The sequence below is a fragment of the Tupaia chinensis genome, unplaced genomic scaffold (assembly GCF_000334495.1).
Source record: "Tupaia chinensis unplaced genomic scaffold, TupChi_1.0 Scaffold143740_1, whole genome shotgun sequence".
NCBI classification, from domain to species: Eukaryota; Metazoa; Chordata; class Mammalia; order Scandentia; family Tupaiidae; genus Tupaia; species Tupaia belangeri.
The window spans coordinates 162,562-182,218 of record NW_006203589.1 but is presented as its reverse complement, the minus strand read 5'-3'; the positions used below and the strand labels follow the sequence as shown (position 1 = coordinate 182,218).

General features: G+C 39.8%; 1 protein-coding gene across 4 annotated transcripts in view; it reads right to left on the bottom strand.

The window, feature by feature from the left end:
* ZDHHC13 (zDHHC palmitoyltransferase 13) overlaps positions 1-19,657 on the bottom strand; it is a 61,515-nt gene that overhangs the window by 23,414 nt on the left and 18,444 nt on the right. For all 4 annotated transcript variants that reach the window (XM_006164845.3, XM_027766842.1, XM_027766843.1 and 1 more), the window contains 8 exons: positions 16,753-16,875; positions 15,086-15,163; positions 12,037-12,181; positions 10,346-10,410; positions 8,121-8,283; positions 7,741-7,866; positions 4,806-4,939; positions 1,192-1,292 (listed from right to left, as the gene is read on the bottom strand). In XM_006164845.3, coding sequence (XP_006164907.1) covers positions 1,192-1,292; positions 4,806-4,939; positions 7,741-7,866; positions 8,121-8,283; positions 10,346-10,410; positions 12,037-12,181; positions 15,086-15,163; positions 16,753-16,875 — 935 coding nt within the window. The remainder of the gene's footprint in view (positions 1-1,191; positions 1,293-4,805; positions 4,940-7,740; positions 7,867-8,120; positions 8,284-10,345; positions 10,411-12,036; positions 12,182-15,085; positions 15,164-16,752; positions 16,876-19,657) is intronic.

Genomic DNA, 19,657 nt, shown 5'->3' with positions numbered 1-19,657 from the left:
TTTTTTTTTTTTAGGTTTTTGCTATAGGACACGTGTACTCACCGGAGAGCGAGAGAAAGAGACAGACAGACAGACATAGACAAAGTGGGGAAGAATGAGAAATCAACTTCGGGGGGGATGGGCATACCACAATCCCTTCTCCCTTTGGGGTTTTGGGCATGCACACACATGTGCCCAGGGCAATTTTCAAGCTGCCAGGTCCGGGACTTAAACCGCAAAGTTACTCACGTGGGATTCAGCCACCTTAACCTCCAACTCACCAGTTTTTGCTTTTTTTTTTTTTAAACCACAGGCTACTATGCTTTAGTGGGTTATAAAAAAAAATTAAGTGGTCTGTGACCAGAACTTACTTATTTATTTATTTTTTAAAGAGAGATTTTTGCTGTAGGGCACGTGCACTCACTGGAGAGACAAACAGCAAGTGAGAAATCATCCCCAAGGGTAGATGGCTACACAGCAATCCCTTCTCCTCCATTCTCCCCTCGGGATCTTGGGCATGTATGCGCACACACCCAGCATGAGTTTTAAGCCGCCAGGTCTGAGCTTGAATCACGCACAGTCAACTACATTGGAGTCTAGTGACATAACCGTTATGCCATCCGCTGATCCTGTGACCAGAAATTTTTAAAAATGAAACAAATAGGATAAAATAACAAAACAGGGTAAGGTTAAGGCACATATTAATAGTGTTGCTTTCTAAACTCATTCTGCATATATTTTGGGTGGTGAATTTACTTTTGCTGTGGACTGAGAATCCCTGCCTTAGGTAATAATACTACTGCTATTTAACATGACTGAGGAAGCCATCTCTCTCTCCAGAATCCCTCCCATATTGTCACCTTGGTACCCAGATTTATTAATCGCCTGTAACTGTGGGCCAAATTGAATAAATCATCTGACCTCGAGGAAATCTCAAGGCAATCCAGGAAACTATTATGGGTCCTAGTGAAAGAATAATTCACTCTTCTGTTTCCCGCCCAGGAGCAATAAATACTAGACACCTACAGTATCCGTAGTGTGCTCTGAGGTTATTTCCAGAACGGGTAGACTGTCAACATTAAACACCTTTGACCTGAATCACTGAATGAATACAAACATAAGCTGCCTTCCCTAGGTCTTTTCCTAACAACGGCATTACAATATTTTAAGGGCAAAATGACATATGCATATAAACTTAGGTTTAAAGGATATCAGGAAAGAGTAAGATGAACCAAGTCATAAATATCCAAAAAATAGAACTTAGCAAAAAGGCTGTTGGTAAGTACGCAAGGTTCTTATACCCGACCAAGAACCTAAAAGAAAGAAGATAAACAAAGGATTAGTGAAATAAGGTATTAGTATGATTTGTATTCATTTTAGTTCTATTCTTCTAATAATGATAGTAATAATAATAGCAGCAGCTATGGTTTTCACTTACTGTGTGCTTATTTGTGTCACCTTCCATGGGGTACTAACATAGTTATACGTCATCATCACCCCATTTTACACATGAGGAAACTGGAGTACAAAGACTCTACTCTCAAGAAGTTTATGTTTTAGGGACCAGCAGTTAGCGTAATGGCTATGTTGCTGGACTCCCATGTAGTTGCATGCCCAAAGATCCCGAGAGGAGAATGGAGGAGAAGGGATTATGGTGTGGCCATCCCCCCTGGGGGGTAATTTCTCACTTTCTGTCTCTCTCTGTCTTTCTGGCGCACGCACCCTATAGCAAAAACCTCTTAAAAAAAAAAAAAAGAAGCTTATGTTTTAGTTCTTAGACACTTCTTCATAGAGTTATGCATCATTTTGTTCAGAATAACATGTAATTTTAATGAATGTTTTGTATTTCTATGGAAATATATTTGTGTTTCTTTTTTAGGATGCTTTATCTTTAAATATTCCAAAATGCAAAAGTTTAAGTACTTGGAGCTTCACCTTCACACCTAACAAGCATTCTTCCAGAGGCTACTAGTCTACTTGGCACAGACAAACGCATGTAGCCTTAAGCACTCGCATTCTGCAACCAGCTTGAGAAGCAGACGCTCGGCATGAAAAGATACATCATATGAGCTAGTCACCAGAATACTAGCCATGTCACTAGTAATGAGCTACCAGAAGTTCATGCATAACTTACTCAAATTACTTAATACTGTAAAAATCACTTTCATACGGAATACTCAACACAGTCATCCTATGCATGAATATAGTGGGGGTTTTGTTTGTTTTTAAGGTTCTACCATAAGGCATGTGTACGTGCCAGAGAGAGATTCAGACAGAGAGGGAGGGAAAGTGAGAAATCACCTCCAAGGTAAATGGCCATGGCACAATCCCTTCTCCTCCATTCTCCTCGCAGGATTTTGGGCATGCATATACATGCACTCAGTATGACTTTCAAGCCTCTGGGTCCAGGACTAGAAGCGTGGTCAGTCATGTGGGAGTCCAGGGCCTTGACCACCATGCCACCTGCTGGCCCCTGAATAAATATAGTTTACCAGGATATATTTTAAAATTTAACCCAAGGAAAAAAAGTGACTGATACTAGTTAAAAAGGATTTTAAAAAAAAGCCATCAGGCTGACAGCCATAATTATGATAAAATCATATTAGAAAAGAATTCTCTCTTTATTGGATCTTAAACCTCAGGCATCCAATACAATGCCAGAATAAGCCAAATGGATCCCATGTAACTCCAAGGTATGGCCTATTAAAGACTAAGTGGCAAAAAAATGCATTTGGCCTAATTTAGGTAGTGCAGTGAACTACCTAAATTGTAAGAGCCTGCTACTATCACCTGTCTACCTTTGGCAGGGGCCACATAACAGCCTGGACCGACCTTCAAGTGCCCCTGTAATAACAGAGCTTGGCAGTGGCTTACCTCCGTGAAAGGGACCCTGCAGAGGCGTACGAGAGAATAAAAGCAGTACAAAATGCCACATGCATTTGAACTGTGCCCCAATGCCAAGTGGAGCATATGAAGCCCCCGACTCACTGTCATCCAAAACAGAAGTTTTCACATGGATTTTTAATAATGTGCGTTTCAACTAGACCAACCAAACAAACAAAAATCAAAAATGTTCCTCTCCTACGTAAGGAGATATTGCCAGCCTTTGCCTCACCTCTGGGGAAAAAGTGATGGCTATGATTCCTGGTGATTTGATTTAAAATTTATATAGAGTTGGAGTCAATCCAATTAGTGCAAAATGAGTGAACATTACAAATTTTCAGAAAAACAGACAATTTTAGGTATTTCGCTATTTTTCAGAAATCTGAACCTGTCCTTTCATTTACATATTAAATTCATTTCCACCCAACTGTCCTGCTCTTTGATGAGCAAGCAGTAAGATTTGTCTAGAACTTTGTTTTCTCTCATCATGAAAGTGTTCATGCATATGCCAGGAATGCTGGCAAGCAAAAGAAGAACATAGGAACACTCACGATCATATTTCAGAGAGTGCAATGCTACACTTCTTTCGGAATCCTTTTCTAGGAATCATCATCATTACAGTTTCTTTCACTCAGTAAAGAAAAATGTTCAACAGCAGAGAGAAGCTTCCTTTTAAGGGTTTTACACTGTAGGAAAATGACTGTGCTATGATGAAAATAAAACAGCGCGGTGCAACAGAATTCCTCAGGGATGGCCTCACTAAGGAGGTGATGTCTGAACTGAGGACCAGTGACACCAGCAGCTGTGCAAAGGGATGGTGTCAGGACACGTCACACAGCGATGTAAGCAAGAGCCCAGGCATGGGTAGGAAAGAGCTTGATGTGTTCCAGGAACGAGAAGAAAGCAGAGGACGGTGCAAGCAGGGAGGGGAAGCACGGGAAGAGGTGAGGTCAGCAGGGAGGGAATAAACCACACAGCGCCTCACAGGCAGAGTCTGGGTTTCACTCCGGGTACTAGAGGGCTCTGAGAGGAAGAGACGGTGGAAACCGATCTGCCTGTTAGAAAGACCAGCTTGATTGCTAAGTGGGGGTGGCTGCAGGGGATGAGAGATGGAGGCAGGAGGCCATTTAGGAGGCTTGCTCTGAAATGACAGAGTGGAGATGACGACAAGCAAACCACTGGGAACAGGCTGGATGTGGGAAGCGAGGAAAAGGGAAGAATCAAGGATGACAGTAACCTAAGGTGGCCCCTACAATCACGTGAGGAACTGGATGCCATCTTACTAAGAAAGGGAAGAGAGACGAGGAGACTGGGGTGCAACATGCTTAATAAGTGCTATTCTTCTAAGTGTTGATGTGCATTAACCACGAAGTAACCGTCATCACAAAATCAGCCTCATTTCATAAATGAAGACTTGAGGCGCAGAGAGGTAAAGCACCCCTTCCAGGTCAGACTGCTGCGGGGAAATGAGTGACTTGAATCCAGGCGGTCTGACTCTTAGCCGTGAACTAGATGTAATCGTGCATAAGGACACTCCTAAAACGAGAGTCACAGCAAGTCACTATTTTATAACCTCCTAAATGAGTTTAACATTAATTCAGATTGGGAAAAGAAAATAAGCAAAGTTTCTGAAACATGAGGAAATGATACCTCAAGATGCAAAATGGTTACAAAAGTTTCCCTTTATTCACCAAAACTAATTCAAAAGCTGACCTGGGCTGTTTACTTCCCAACCATTTTCTGTTCAATCAAATTACTGGGCTGAACAATCAGCTTTCAGCCACATGGTACGCTCCCAAAGCTCCTTCCACCACGTTGAGGATGTGGCTAAGTAGTAACATTTACAGCTCCAGAAAAATCTGTGATTCCAGCTGATCAGCAACAGAAATAAGCAAATCAATTGGAAATGTAATGAGCAGCCCGGTAAAAATTAATATACTCACCTTGGAAACAAAGATGTCAGGAAAAACAATGTCATTAGAAGACATCCTTTCAGAAGCCAAGAATCTGAATCAAAGTCCAGGATATATCCGACCGCCCACATGGTGATCACACACAGTATCAGCAGCAGGAAGAGCTTTGAGAGAGTCAGAATTTCAAAACTGTATGGGATTTCACCTGAGCATCTAACAATAGTTCATTCAAGGTAAGAAATACTTCCTAAGTATACAATAACATTTAATACATTTAATAGAGAATAGAGAATTTTTTTAAATTGTTCATTAATACATTTGAGGTTTGAAAAATCACACACCTTAGAAACAATCTTTTAAAGCCCTATATTTTATAAAATGTTAAACATATTTTGTATTGTTTCTCCTCTAAGAAATGGGTATTTTCTTTTTAGAAAGTTGAAACTTTAAAATAACTTTTCAATAGTATTTTATACCAGAAAGCAGAAAGGAAGCTAAAGAGATGACACAAAAATCAATATACCCAAGACCAGCAGTTGGCGTAATGGCTATGTCGCTGGACTCCCATGTAGCCGACCGTGGTTCAAGTCCTGGACCCAGTGGCTTAAACTCACGCCGGGTGCGTGCCCAAGATCCTGAGAGGAAAATGGGGGAGAAGGGATTGTGGCATGGCCATCCCCCCAGAGTGATTTCTCACTTTCTGTCTCTCTCTCTGTCTTTCTGGCAAGCGCATGTCCTATAGCGAAAACCTCTCCAAAAAAATAAAATCAATATACCCAAAACTCAAGGGGAGTCTTGAGAGCTCCACTGCAGCATCGCATGGTGACACCCCCTAATAAAGTTAGAAGAAACAAGTCTGCAGAAAAGCTTCATTTGGGACTTGAAGGAGTTTAAATGCCTAGGGACGTCTAGGAGCTACCTGGGAGGCAGTTATAAAAAGCAAGTCTATCGGGACCAGAAGTTAGCATAATGGCTATGTCGCTGGACTCCCATGTAGTCAACTGCAGTTTGAGTCCCAGACCCGGTGGCTTAAACTCATGTCGGGCACATGTGCATGCGTGCCCAAGATCCCGAGAGGAGAATGGAGGAGAATGGATTGCGGCATGGCCATCCCCCCTGGGGGTGATTTCTTGCTTTCTGTCTCTCTGTCTCTGTCTGTCTGGTGAGCACACGCACCCTATAGCAAAAACCTCTCCAAAAAAAAAAAAAGAAAAAAAAAAGGCAAGTTTATCATTCCTAAAGAGTTGAAATTTATCAGTACATAGGTGGTAAAGTCCTAAGCAACAACATCCCCAAAACCACATGCAGGTAAAAGGGGCAGAAACTTTGGCCAATGAAAACACGTAAGAGGAGAAAAGGCAAGTTCCCAAAGATAACCAAGACTGACCAGAAAGGCAGGATGAGAATCTGGAGGGAGCAAAAAAGGTTTCAGAATAACCAGGGAAGAAAGTTTCAAAAAGGGAGTAGTTATCTGTGTCAAATGTCACATGGAGATCAAAGACTAAAATACATCCTCAGGATGATAATGAATTCAGGGTTTTTTTGGCAAAGTTAAAAGAAACTTCTGTGAACCAACACTTTGCCTAGAAGCAGGGCTCCATATTTGCGTAATGCAGTCCTTTTATATATATCTTTTTATATATAGTCCTTTTATATGTGTGCGTGTGTATAAATATATAAAATCATTTTTTTAACACTTATTTCTGTCTGTCATAAGTCAGGATCTCAACCCAAGGTCAGCCATGTGGCTTCCAGCACTACAGATCCATATACTACTATCTGCTCCAAAGGGCCTCAACAAATATTTGAGGGCATTCTATATTCAAGGCACTATGTTCCAGGCGTTTGGGACACACCAATGAATATAAGTTCTTTTATTCATGGAGCTTAAATTCCAGATGGGGAAGATGGACTAATGTATTGAGTATCCTGTCTATAAAAAGCTAGATCACGCAGAGCCTTGTAGGCCATAGCAAGGACATTATTTTTGTGCTAGGAGACACAAGGAGACTTCATGGAGTTTGAGCAGATAAGGGACAGGATCTGACTTACATTTTAAAAGGCTTATCTGCTGGACCAACATGGCACTGGTGAAATGGTGAGAAGGGGTCAGATGTAACTGAAGGCAAAATGAGCCAATGTGTCTTTCTAACAGACTGGATGGATGTGTGATAGGACAGAGAACAGGCAACCCATGACTAGGAAGCTGGAGTTGCCACCTACTGGGATGGAGAAGGCTCAATTAGGGTGGGAAAGGGAGATCAGTTCAGTTTTTGTTTCGTTTTACTGACAGAGGGTGCATATGCTTGCTGAAGACAGACAGGCAGGCAGAGAGAGAGAGAGAAAGCACCCTCCAATGGGATGGGGTCATGCTGCAATCCTTTTCCTCCGTATCTCCATCCTGTCAGGATTTGGGGCGCACACACACAAAGTCCAGCATGTCTTCCAAGCCAGCCAGACTGGGATTTGATCTGACTTCCTACACACTGCATTAAACCATTATGCTTCGGACTGGCCCCAGGAGTCAGTTTTTCATGCCAGTTGGAGATGCCTACTGACCTCTGAACTATTGACAAGTCATGGAAGGTCAGGGAAGGTCTAGCCTAGAAAGAAATCTGGGAGTGGTCAACATATGTTGGGCTGTCAGAAAAGTCATGACATATTTTTGCAGAGAAAAACAAGTCATGACTTTTCCAACAACCCAAGAGATGGCATTTAAGAAACAGAAAAATGTTCAAGAACAAAATCCTGGGACATCCCACCAATAAGTAGAAGAGAATCAATAATAAATATCCAATGAAAACGTCAAATTTCCACCTTTGGGTTGTGGGATGCATGGGCAAGATATAATAAGCAGATATAAAACAATACCAAGCCAACTCTCAGTTTTCCCCTGCTGCCCTAAAAAACATAAATGAATTAAAAAGTTCTTACGCCCCATAGATTAAATCTCTTATGAAAATACCTCGCATTTCTGTAGCCACCTCCAAAGTATGAACTTTTGGTTGGTTCTCATTTTGGCTTCTGTTCTTAGCATGTGAACAATGAGCTGATTTTTGTTTTGTAGAGCTAGATCAAGAGGTGTTTCTCCCTTAAGAAAAAAAGAAAAAAAAAAGTAAACTATTTTTGCTATATTATGGGTGCTAAACTTTTTTTTTAAATGTAGTAGAATTATTCACATTTATTCCAAGGTACTTAACATATTTACTCCAAAGGTAGCCAGCTATTCTTGTGTACATCTATCTTATGGTAACTGAAAACAGACATTCGCCATATCCTTGTATTAACGTACTAGTCTTCTAAATGAAGATGTAATAAACTAAGAAGATGAATACCTGCTCATACCTTTCCATTTCGGATATCCAGGCTGGAGCCAGCTTCCAAAAGTTTATCAACTGCATTGACATTTCCTGCCACAACTGCCCAGTGAAGTGGAGTATTTTGGTGTATTTTATCAACCACATTGAGGGAAGGATTAAACTTTAAAAGAAATCCAGTTGGTTCTGGCCTGTCTCAAAACAGTAAAATACCAAAGGGCATTAACAGAAATGATGATTTGAAGAATACGCACTAATAATCTTCTAAGCTAGCATATCAATTAACCAACAGTAAGTACTTGGAACAACTGGGGAACTTCTTTGTACCGAGTTCTATTTTAGTTGAAAATAGGAGAGGTTTAAAAAAAAAAAAAAAAAAGACCACTATGAAATGACAGCCTGTTACACGGATGATTTTAACATCGATGCAGTGAAATAACTGCTTCTGCTTTTCAAACACTTCATTCTGTGATGTTCCATTGGCTAACATTTTTCTAAATTACAGATTTAACTCTGACCAATAGTCCATGCTACGTTATTCATGTGGTTACAGACTGAACGTATGTTATATTTGAGGAGATGAATCAAAAGCTAACTTCACACTCTCTATAATCAATTATTAAATAAAACAGGTATAAATAAGGCCTAAAATATGTATATACCTTAGAACGCTATGGGCTACAGGATAGAATTCAATAAAATATTTTTAGTTTATCATCGGTCCTTTCCTTTTCATTACGACTACTCAAAAGATTACTTGAATAAAACAATATTCTACTTTAATTATTCTATCAAGATTTTTAGAAGCTCTATTTGACTTTAGAGTTATCAGCAAAGACGAGAAAAAAATTGTTTTTTTCAACAGAGATTTTTGCTGTAGGGCATGTGTGCTCTCCAGAGAGACAGAAAGTAAGAAATCACCCCCCAAGGGAAATGGCCATGCTGCAATCCCTTCTCCTTCATTCTCCTCTCAGGATTTTGGGCATGCATATACATGCACCCAGGATTGCCTTTTTTTTTTTTTAAAGAGATTTTTCCTATCGGGTGGATGAACTCACCCGAGGGTATCGGGTGCATGCACTCACCAGAGGGACAGAGAAAGACAGAGAACAGAAAGCAAGAAGTCACCTCCCAGGGGGATAGCCATGCCTCAATCCCTTCTCCTCCATTTTCCTCTCAGGATACTGGGCATGCATACACATAAACCTAGTGTGTTTCAAGCCACCATGTCCAGTACTCAAACTGCAGTCGGCCATGTGGAAGTCCAGCAAAATAACCATTACACCATCTGCTGGTCCCTGAGTTGTAAGATAACGGGTCTGGGATTCAAACCATGGTCGACTATGTGGGAGTCCAGCGATGTAACCATTATACCATCTGCTGGTCCCAAAGATGTGTTTAAAAAAAAAAAGACTACTCCCAACCCCTCCATTCCATGAACAAAAAGGAAATGACATCAGAAGTAATTCCTAGAAAAGAATTCTAAAAGGAAAATCAGTGCTTCAATATAACATTAGAAGCCAACTTACAAACAGAAAGCAGCAGCAATATTTGCACAAGCTGGACCATACAGCGCTCACTAATCACATGCACTTATAAAAATAAATACACGGAAAAACTTAAATAAGTGACTTATATGAACACATAACCAGATTATTTTCATAGATCAATTATAGGTAATATTTCCAAAGCCATCACTAGTGTCAAAGAATCTCTAAAATCATTGCTCTCTAGGAAGCAGACTTTTCGCTTAGATTACAAATTAAGTGAATACTTTTAAATTTTTATAAAGAATTGCTTATTTAATTTTATTTACTATTTTTAATTTGACCAGAGAGAGAGAGTGAAAGAAAGCAAACTGCCAGGTCCAGGAATCGAACCTCAGTCAGCCATATGGGGTCTAGCATCTTAACCACCAAGCCACCTGCCAGCCCTGGGAACACTTTTTAAAATCCAAAAGAAAACATGAAAGTCATGTCAACAAGAAAATGCTAAGGAGTCTCTACCTGTTGTGTAAGAATATTTTTTATTAGTAGCCTTCCAATCTTTCAATAAAGCTATCAGAAGAGAGAAAAAATACTTCAATGGTGCTCTTTTAACTAAGACTATCTTATAAGTTTTATCACAGTCACAGGGTGAAAAATCCTATTTTCTTCAGAATGTACTATCATCTCACCTAGACTGAGGTACTTAAATGGAAAGAAATGATCAGAACCAAGAATCAGATTGGATAATGTAGTTAAACTCACTTACCCAATTACTTTGTAAGCTGATAACATGAGAGGTGTCTGTCCGTTGACATCTGTCATATTCACACTCTGTTCAAAAAGAATCAACCAGCAGAACTGTAAACACAGTCAAAATTCTTTCTGCTGTTCATAGAGAAGAAATGCCCTTTAATGCATTCGGTACTACCACTGTCTGCAAAAAGGCTCAAATATCATCTGAATAAAAGGATATTCGCTTCATGTCCTTAGGGTAAAAATTCATGAAGTTCCACAAAATTTTTTTAAAAGGGAAAATCTATATAATGGAAAGTACTGATGTGAACAGAGGCTAGCTAAGTGACAGAGTGAAATGTAGAGAGCCACCATGAAATGCAAGAGACAGCAGAGAGCTTGGAAGTGACCTTGTTTAGACTACAACTGCTTGTTTTTGTTTTTTAAAGGTTTTTGCCATAGGGCACGTGTGCTCACCAGAGAGACAGAGAGACACAGTGAGAGGGAAAGCGAGAAATCACCCCCGGGAAGATGGCCACTTTGCACTCCCCTCTCCTCCACTCTATTCCTAGGATTTTCAGCACATATGTAAACACACCTAGTTTAAGTTTCAAGACACTGGATCTGGGATTCAAATCCCAATAGGCCATGTGGGAGTCCAGTGCCTTAACCACTACACCACCTGCTGGCCCCTGAAACTGACATATTAATTCTATTATCATTTTGTACCCAAAGTCATCCAGTCTCTACTTAAATACTCCCACTAATAATGAGCTCCTATCTACTGAGACGACATGTATTTTTGAAGTTAGCACACTAAGTTTGAACTGGTAACACAAGAAACATTTATTTTCTGTAATGAGAGGGCAAAAGGAAATCCTATGTCCATGAAGATATGCTCCTTTTAACAGAACAGGTTCATGTTTGAGGCATCTAGTAACAGTTCCGACTGAAGCCGAAGAGAGTTTAGTTCCTGAAGATTCTTACGGGCTTGGGAGGAACAGAACTTGGGAAGCAGAAAGGACCCCTCCTCATACATCTTTCCAAAATGAAACCCAGGAGGTTGCAATTATTTTCCTTCAATTGGCTAAGTCTGAGAGAAAGTGCTTATTTAAACGCAGTACAATCATTCCAGCAGCATCTGTGCAAACATGTTTCCACGCCTGTCACCACGCTAGCCAGCTAATACATAAACTACTCTGCTCCCAGAAAGCATACCGTAGGCTGACAGTGAAACTCCCACTGCCAATAACCTATAATTTAACCTGTGCCTCTTGAGGCAAGTCATTTTTCATGGAATTACTCTCGAGAACAATGAGAAGCGTACATTCAAATTGGCCTCCCATTTGGGCTCAAGTAATGAAAGCAAATGATGGGTTAATTTAGTGATCCGACTACCGCTTCGACATTCAACTGAAAGAAAAATACAGGCTTTGAAGTCATGTTTTTGAAAACCTCTGCAAATTACGGGGCATGTAAGAAAAACTATTACAGGCTTACAAGTTTCAGAAACACCTATTACACGTTACTGAGCTAAAAGACCTGTCCTTTTGCCCCCAATGAAGCTGGAAAAGCAGTATTTGATGGCTAGACTTCGTGAAGCTAATATTTGAATATATGGATATCCATTAGCTTCCACTTCGAAAATGAGAGCAGGCTACTACTAATAATCTCCCCAATATCTTCCGATTACATAGCTGGAATGTAACACAGTTCAAAACACACCTGTCCCTTGGAGATGAGATACGCTATAATAGGCATGTGCTGAAATAACACGGCCAGGTGGATGCTGCTGAATCCCTCTCCGTCAATGAGAGTGGGGTCTGCACCATGCTGGAGTAACAATATGACCATAGGTAAATGTCCTTGCCTGTAAACAGAAAATAAAACATTATTCTGTAGCATGCAGCTAAAAAAAAAAAAAAATCAGAAAGAAACTAATATCCCTAAGACATGAGCAATTTTGGTTACATACAAAGAACATTTCTTTTAAAAGAAAAAGTTCTGTTTTCATTTCTTCCATAAGAGAGAAACGCAGGGACGGCACACTCAGCAGAGTCCTGATTTCACAATCCACAACTAGCTTTGGCCAGTCCCAGATCCTGGCATGTGTGTGTGCCCACCATACTCAGAGAAGCCTCCAGGCATGAATCCAGAACTTTCCCATTTGGATTGACCTTGCAGATCATCGTAGGTTGCCACTGTACCACTATATGCCCATAAAGAACATTTAATAGTAAGATACTGGAGGTTACCCACATATATTTCACTTGGATGCTCCAACCACAAGTAAATGGATGATGTCTCTTGAGTAAAGTGAGGAACGTGATAAACTTGATAATCTCCCAATCTGCCTTAAACTTTCTGTTGTTAACATGTGTGAACACTTTTATATGACTAATTCTAATAATATGCATAAAAATACATATCAAAATATACAAAAAAATGTTGTGACTTTTTATGACTTTTTTTTTTTTGGGGGGGGGAGGGTAGAGGTTTTTGCTATAAGGTGCGTGCACTCGCCAGAAAGACAGAGAAAGACAGAGATACAGAAAGTGAGAAATCACCCCCCAGGGGGATAGCTATGCCACAATCCCTTCTCCTCCATTCTCCTCTCAGGATCTTGGGCACACATGCACACACGTCCGGCGTGAGTTTAAGCCACCGGGTCTGGGGCTCGAACCACGGTTGACTACATGGGAGTTCAGCGACATAGCCATTACGCCAACTGCTGGTCCCAGTGACTTTTTATGACTTTAAGACAACCCAATAAACTCTTTGAAACTGGCCAGCTGGTGGTGTGGTGGTTAAGACAGCTGGATCTCACATGGCTGACTATGCAATTTGAGTCTTGGACCCAGTGGTTTGAAAATACTCTGGGTAAATGCACACGCATGTCCAAAACCCAAAGAGAGAACACAGAAGGGACTGCAGCGTAAGAGGGGTGCTTTCTCACTTTCCTTTTCTTGCTCTCTCTGTCTCTCTCCAGAAAGTGTGCATACTCTCTAGCAAATTAAAAAAAGGTAAAAATTACTTAGACTTCACTGTTGCTATCTTGTTTGTTTTTAGAGAGATTTTTTCCTATAGGGCACGTGCACTCTCTGGAGAGACAGGAAACAAAGAGACAGAAAGCAAGAAATCAGCCCCCACCTAAGGGGGATGGCCAAATTGCAATCCCTTCTCCACCATTCTCCTCTCGGAATTTTGGGAGCACATGCACATGCACCCAGCCTGAGTTTTAAGTCACCAGGTCCGGGACTCAAACCATGGTCAACTACATAGGAATCCAGTGACATAACCATTATGCCATCTGCTGGTCCCCACTGTTGCTATTTTAAAAGCAAAAATTGGGCCAGCCTGTGGCCTGGTAGTTAAGGTGGTTGGGGCCCACATAGTTGACCATATGGTACAAGCACCAGATCCAGCAGCTTGAGAAACATGCCAGGCGCATGTGTACATGTGCTCAAAATCCTGAAAGGAGGGAGAAGTGGAGAAGGGTTTCTAGAATGACCAGGCCCCACTGGGAGGTGCTTTCTCACTTTCTTTTTCTCTGTCTCTCTTCAATAAGCACACATGCCCTCCGGCAAATTAAGTGGGAAAAAAACTAACCATGAATCAGATATGTAGAAATAATTCAGAAACTGTGGGTGTTCTGTGATAATATTAATAATTACATATTCTCCTATTTGAATATGGCTTATTTCACATGTGAGGTATTATACCACAGTAGCTTGAAGGGGATGAGTTATCCCTAGAGTCTTCAAAATTCTTGGTTATGAAGAGAAGACTTAACTCCTTGCCTATACAATTATTCACTTCAGTTTCATGTTCACGTTAATTCTACCAACCTGAGAGGGGAGGTAAAATTTAAAAAGAGGCTGTTAAGTATCAAGACTCATTAATGTTATTTTAAATTTTTATTTATTAATTTCTCATGAGTGAGAGTGAGAAGGGAGGGAGGAGCACTTTAAAAAAAAAAAAAAAAAAAAGAGATTTCTGTTGTAAGGCACATGGGCTTACCAGAGAGACAGAAACAGAAAGCGAGAAATTCCCTTCTGGGGGGATGGCCAAGATACAATCCCTACTCCTCCATTCTCCTCTGAGATTTTGGGTATGCACACACACTTGCCCGGCATGAGTTTTAAGCTGCTGAGTCTAGGACTCGAACCACAGTCAACCACATGGCAGTCCAGTGACAAAACCATTACGCCATTTGCTGTTCCTAGGGAGGGGCACTCTTAACAGGGTCTTCATGCCATGATCTTTTCCCCTGGCCTGTAGCAAGCCAGGATCACAAATAGGGTACAGATATGTTCAGTAAGACCCAGGACACAACTCCAGAACCTCCCCCTATGACCTCCAGCATCATGAAGCAACATCCCTACTGCCTGAGCCTCTGTAGCCAGGCTTACCAAGACATTCATTTCAGCTTCAGATGGTCAAAACACAGCAGAAGAAAGAGGACAATGACTGTACAAGCTAACCTACTCAAATTCTCGTTACTTCTGCAACAACTTCAGAAAGAATTGACCTATTTCATCATAGGAGATAAAAAGAAACTATAATATACACATTTTGGTTTGATAATCATAACAGAGCCCTAAATTAAATACCAAAACATCCATTCTGGAAACTCTTTAAAATAATAATTTCTTTTTAAATGAAAGGGAGAAAAATGGGTAAGAAAGCCTCCCAATCACCTGTAACTGTGATTTCCGATATGGTGGCCACTACACACGTTATCATTTAATTCCGGTGTTTAAGGAAACCTTACCTGATGGCCCAGTGAAGAGGAGTTGAATTTAAATCTCCACCCAGTTGATCTACGACAGCACCTTTTGAAATATAAAACCTGTTAAAAGCAGATACAAACAAAAATAAGATTTGAAATTTAAAATTCATATTGAGAAAGAAAACACAACTTTTTTTTTTCCTAGCAATAGATGTTTTGGAAGACAGAAATTACAGTAATCATCCTCCCTAAAACACCCAGATCTATAGAAGTCTGAAATGGACATAAGCAATATGACAAATTCACAATGAAAAGTTCTTAGCCTATAAGTAACTACTCCTGCTTAACTAGCACTGCATTATAACTTAGACGGTAAACATGAGGACTGCTCTCCACATAGCCTAGCACAGTTTACATTCAAATGTTTAGGATCAAATATTCTATATCACTTGGAAGAGAAAGGTAAAATTATTTCACTTTTTAACAGTTCAAAATTAGAATTACCATGGGAATGAACTGTAAAAGTAGTGAAAAATTGGGAACCAGCAGTTAGCGTAATGGCTATGTTGCCGGACTCCCACGTAGTCGATCGCCGTTCACGTCCCGGACCTGGTGACTTAAAACTCACGCCGGGTGCGTGTGTGTGCGTGCCCAAGATCCCAAGAGGAGAATGGAGAAGGGATTGCGGCGTGACCATCCCCCCAGGGGGGTGATTTCTCGCTTTCTGTCTCTATGTCTCTCTCTGTCTGTCTGGCGAGCACACGCGCCCTATAGCGAAAAAAAAAAAGTAGTGAAAAATTAACTTTAAATCTTTGCAGTCAAGTTAGACTTTATAAGGTAATAAGACAAATTTTCTTCTATGGTTTATAGGAATTAGTCTCATTATTTCAAAGCTGTATTGCAAGCATCATCTTAACAATATTCAAGTTTATTTCCACCAAAAAAGAGTCTGACTATGAATCTAGGATGCATTACATTTTAAATTTTAGTAAATTTTCATTTTCTTTAAGTATGAGAATTTTAAATAGTATTTTATATTTTATATATTACATATAATTATATATAATTACATATTAATATACAATTATATTACATATAATTATATATTTTATATTATATTTTATATAATATATACTTTATATATATTATAATACTATATATATATATAAAAAATACAAAACTTATACACATTCACACACACACACATTTTTCATAGTAAGGTATAAAAGGGTAGTCAGAAGTGCTTTATCAAAGTGAAATACAATAATCCAGTATATGCTCATTTAAAATTCTATTCCATATTTTTTTTAAAAAAAAGTTGAAATTCTCCATCTATCTAGTCTTCCTGACATTACAATATAAAGTATTATATCAATGTTTCTTCTAAACTAGATGAAACTTTCTGTTCTGTTCTGAGAAAGTTTGTTACATCATGCTTTTCCTTTTCAAGAAAAGGTTTACTTTCTAAACCTTACGATGGGCCCCCTTAGCTTTATCTCTTAATTTTCCTTTTTGGCCCAATGAGGGTTCCTGATCAGATGATCCCTGCGGTCTCTTCAACGGGACCATCGCCACTGTGTGAGACAGCTTCAGTTATTTATGTACAACAGAGGATTACAGATGGTTCAATACTCATACTTGAATAATGAACACATGAAGGAGAGGTCTAGAATTACACACACAACGAACACACATCCATCCCATCTTACTTTACAAGGTCCAGCCTGTTGTTAATAGCAGCCCAGTGAAGAAGTGACACATTTTCTTTATCTGGTTGCCTGACATCATATCCTGCTTCTACCAACTCTTTACATCGTTCGAAAATCCCGTATCTTAAAAAAGAAAGAAAAAGACATCAATGATACCATTAAAATCATTTCAAATACCAAAACTTCTTCCTTTTCCCATGTCTGTTCTTTATGCAAACTGTTCAGTCAACACAAAAGTACAATAATTAATAGAGACATGCACAAAAAGGACACAGTGTAAAGCTCAACAGCAAAATTAAAAATTAAACCTGGTTTACTTCCTGATCAGATTAATCCAGCTGTGGCTGAACTTTTCTTACATAAATTTGAACACTAACATTTGCCCTCCTTCAACAAGTTTCATCTGCTCCTTCACTGTGTGCCAGGAATGCATGATGCCAATTCTCGGTTATAACATTATCTCTGAATCAAACTGAGTCCATGCACTAACTGCAAGGTAAAGGAAGAAGACTAAAAGCAAACTCGGGATGGGATAAATTCAGCACATGATATGAGCATGATATAATTAGAGCAGAGGAATGAAGGAATGGTTAGCTCTTCCCGAAGGAGGTAAAATATAACATGAAGCTGTATTTTATAGGCTGATGAAAGAAAGGGAGGATAATTCAGGCACTGGGAATAACAGGTACAACCAAACCCAGAGATATAAAACTAAGTGGATCAGGACCAGCAATTGGTATAATGGTTATGTTGCTGGACTCCCACGTAGTCAACTGCGGTTCAAGTCCTGGACCCAGTGGCTTAAACTCACGCCTGGAGCATGTGCATGCATGCCCAAGATCCCAAGTGGAGGATGCAGGAGAAGGGATTGCAGTGTGGCCATCCCCCCGCCCCGGTGGGGGGGGGGATTTCTTGTTTTCTGTCTCTCTGTCTTTCTGGTGAGCGCACGTGCCCTGTAACAAAAACCTCTCAAAAAAAAAAAAAGAAAGAAAGAAAAAGAAAAGAAGAAAACAAAACTAAGTGGCTGTTCAGAGGAATATAAACAATTGCTTAAAGTATTGCTGAAGCATAAGGTATAAGAGAAGAAATGGCAAGAGATGAAGCTATTAGAGACAGGCAAAGAGGACCCAGGCTGTCTGTGCCACTTCGTGAAGCTCGGCCTTTACCTATAGCTCAGTGGAAAACCAATGAAGAGTTGGAAAGAGGAAATCACTCAGACTCTGAGTCTTAAGAGAAATCACAGTAATGGCTGTATGGAAGTTGCTTAGAAAAGGGTAAAAAGAGGGACCAGCAGTTAGCGTAATGGCTATGTCGCTGGACTCCCACATAGTCGACCACGGTTCGCGTCCCGAACCAGGTGGCTTAAAACTCACACTGGGTGCGTGTGCGTGCGTGCGTGCGTGCCCAAGATCCTGAGAGGAGAACGGAGGAGAACGGATTGCGGCGTGGCCATCCCCCCTGGGGGATGATTTCTCGCTTTCTGTCTCTGTGTCTTTGTCCGGCGAGCGCACGCACCCTATAGCAAAAACCTCTCAAAAATAAAAAGAAAAGGGTAAAGAGAGGCACACTGAGAGACCAGTTAAAGGCTACTGCAATAAATAAAGGTGAGAGGCAAGAAGAATGGAAAAGGAATGGTGAACTTGAGTATTTAACTGACTATGAGAGTGAGAAATACCTCTTCTTAATGCTACACTAATTTTAAAAACCATCAATGAGCCATATTTCTTTCCAGCAGAAACCATTAAGTCCCAACAGGTCATTTAGCACTTTCTTTGAAACGTATTTCCATTCATAAGCACCTGAGAGTTTCAACAGGCCCTCAAAGATCACGAATGAAACCGAATGTCAGAAATGTCTGTTTCTCATTCTCTTGAATTAATTTCGACCTTACTAAGATATGTGTGTGTGTGTGCGTGTGTGCATGTGCATGCACGTGTACCTGTGAGTGCGTTTAGTATTTTCAAAAGACAGTGAGAGCTGTTGACAGTCTAAGTGGAAATAAAATAATATTTAATAATAGAATAATTCATTAATAAAATAATGAATTTTGGGTCATGACACATACATATATTTATAGTCGCCATGTCAAGCTTATCATTTTACTAGAAAAGAAACTCCACTTATCTAAAAAACAGAGTGCACATTAATTAAGACTTAGTGGCTTAGAAAACATGCACACATATATACACATGCACACAGCCTAGCTCTCCTTTGTCCTTCCTAAATTCTTCCTACAGATTTCCCACAACCACTTGAGAAGGTCTAAGACCTGAAGGGAATTTTAGAAGAGTTCTAAAATTGTGAGTTGTTTTGTTTTTTTTTTTTTCCTTTCTTTTAGTTTTGCTATAGGGTGTGTACGCTTTCCAGGAGGGAAAATGAGAAATCACCTCCCAAGGGGATGACCATGCTGCAATCCCTTCTCCTCCAGTCTTCTCTAGAGATTTCAGGCACACTGCACACACACCCAGCATGATTTTTCAATCCACTGGGTCCAGGATTAAAACCACACAGCCAGCTATGTGGGATCTAGTACCTTAACCTGCATACCACCTGTTGGCCTCCGAAAATGTGAGTTTTTACTGAGCGTCCCTGTGAATACAATCTAATTACTCACATGTATAACAACAGAGTTTTATTGATAGCAGGTAAACATTTAATATTTCCACCTTAATTAAAGCAAATATTTACCTTACATTTTCACCTTTATAGAAAAATATTAACATAAGCAATATCAAGTAATATTCACCTAAAACAATAGTTCTTGGTACCTCTAAAATGCATATAAATTAATGATGAGAATATTCAAATAACTGTCAACCTACTTTTTAAAAGCATTAGTTATCTTATTATCATTTTTAAAAAATAATTATTTTATTTAACTTTATTTATTTTACTTTGACCAGAG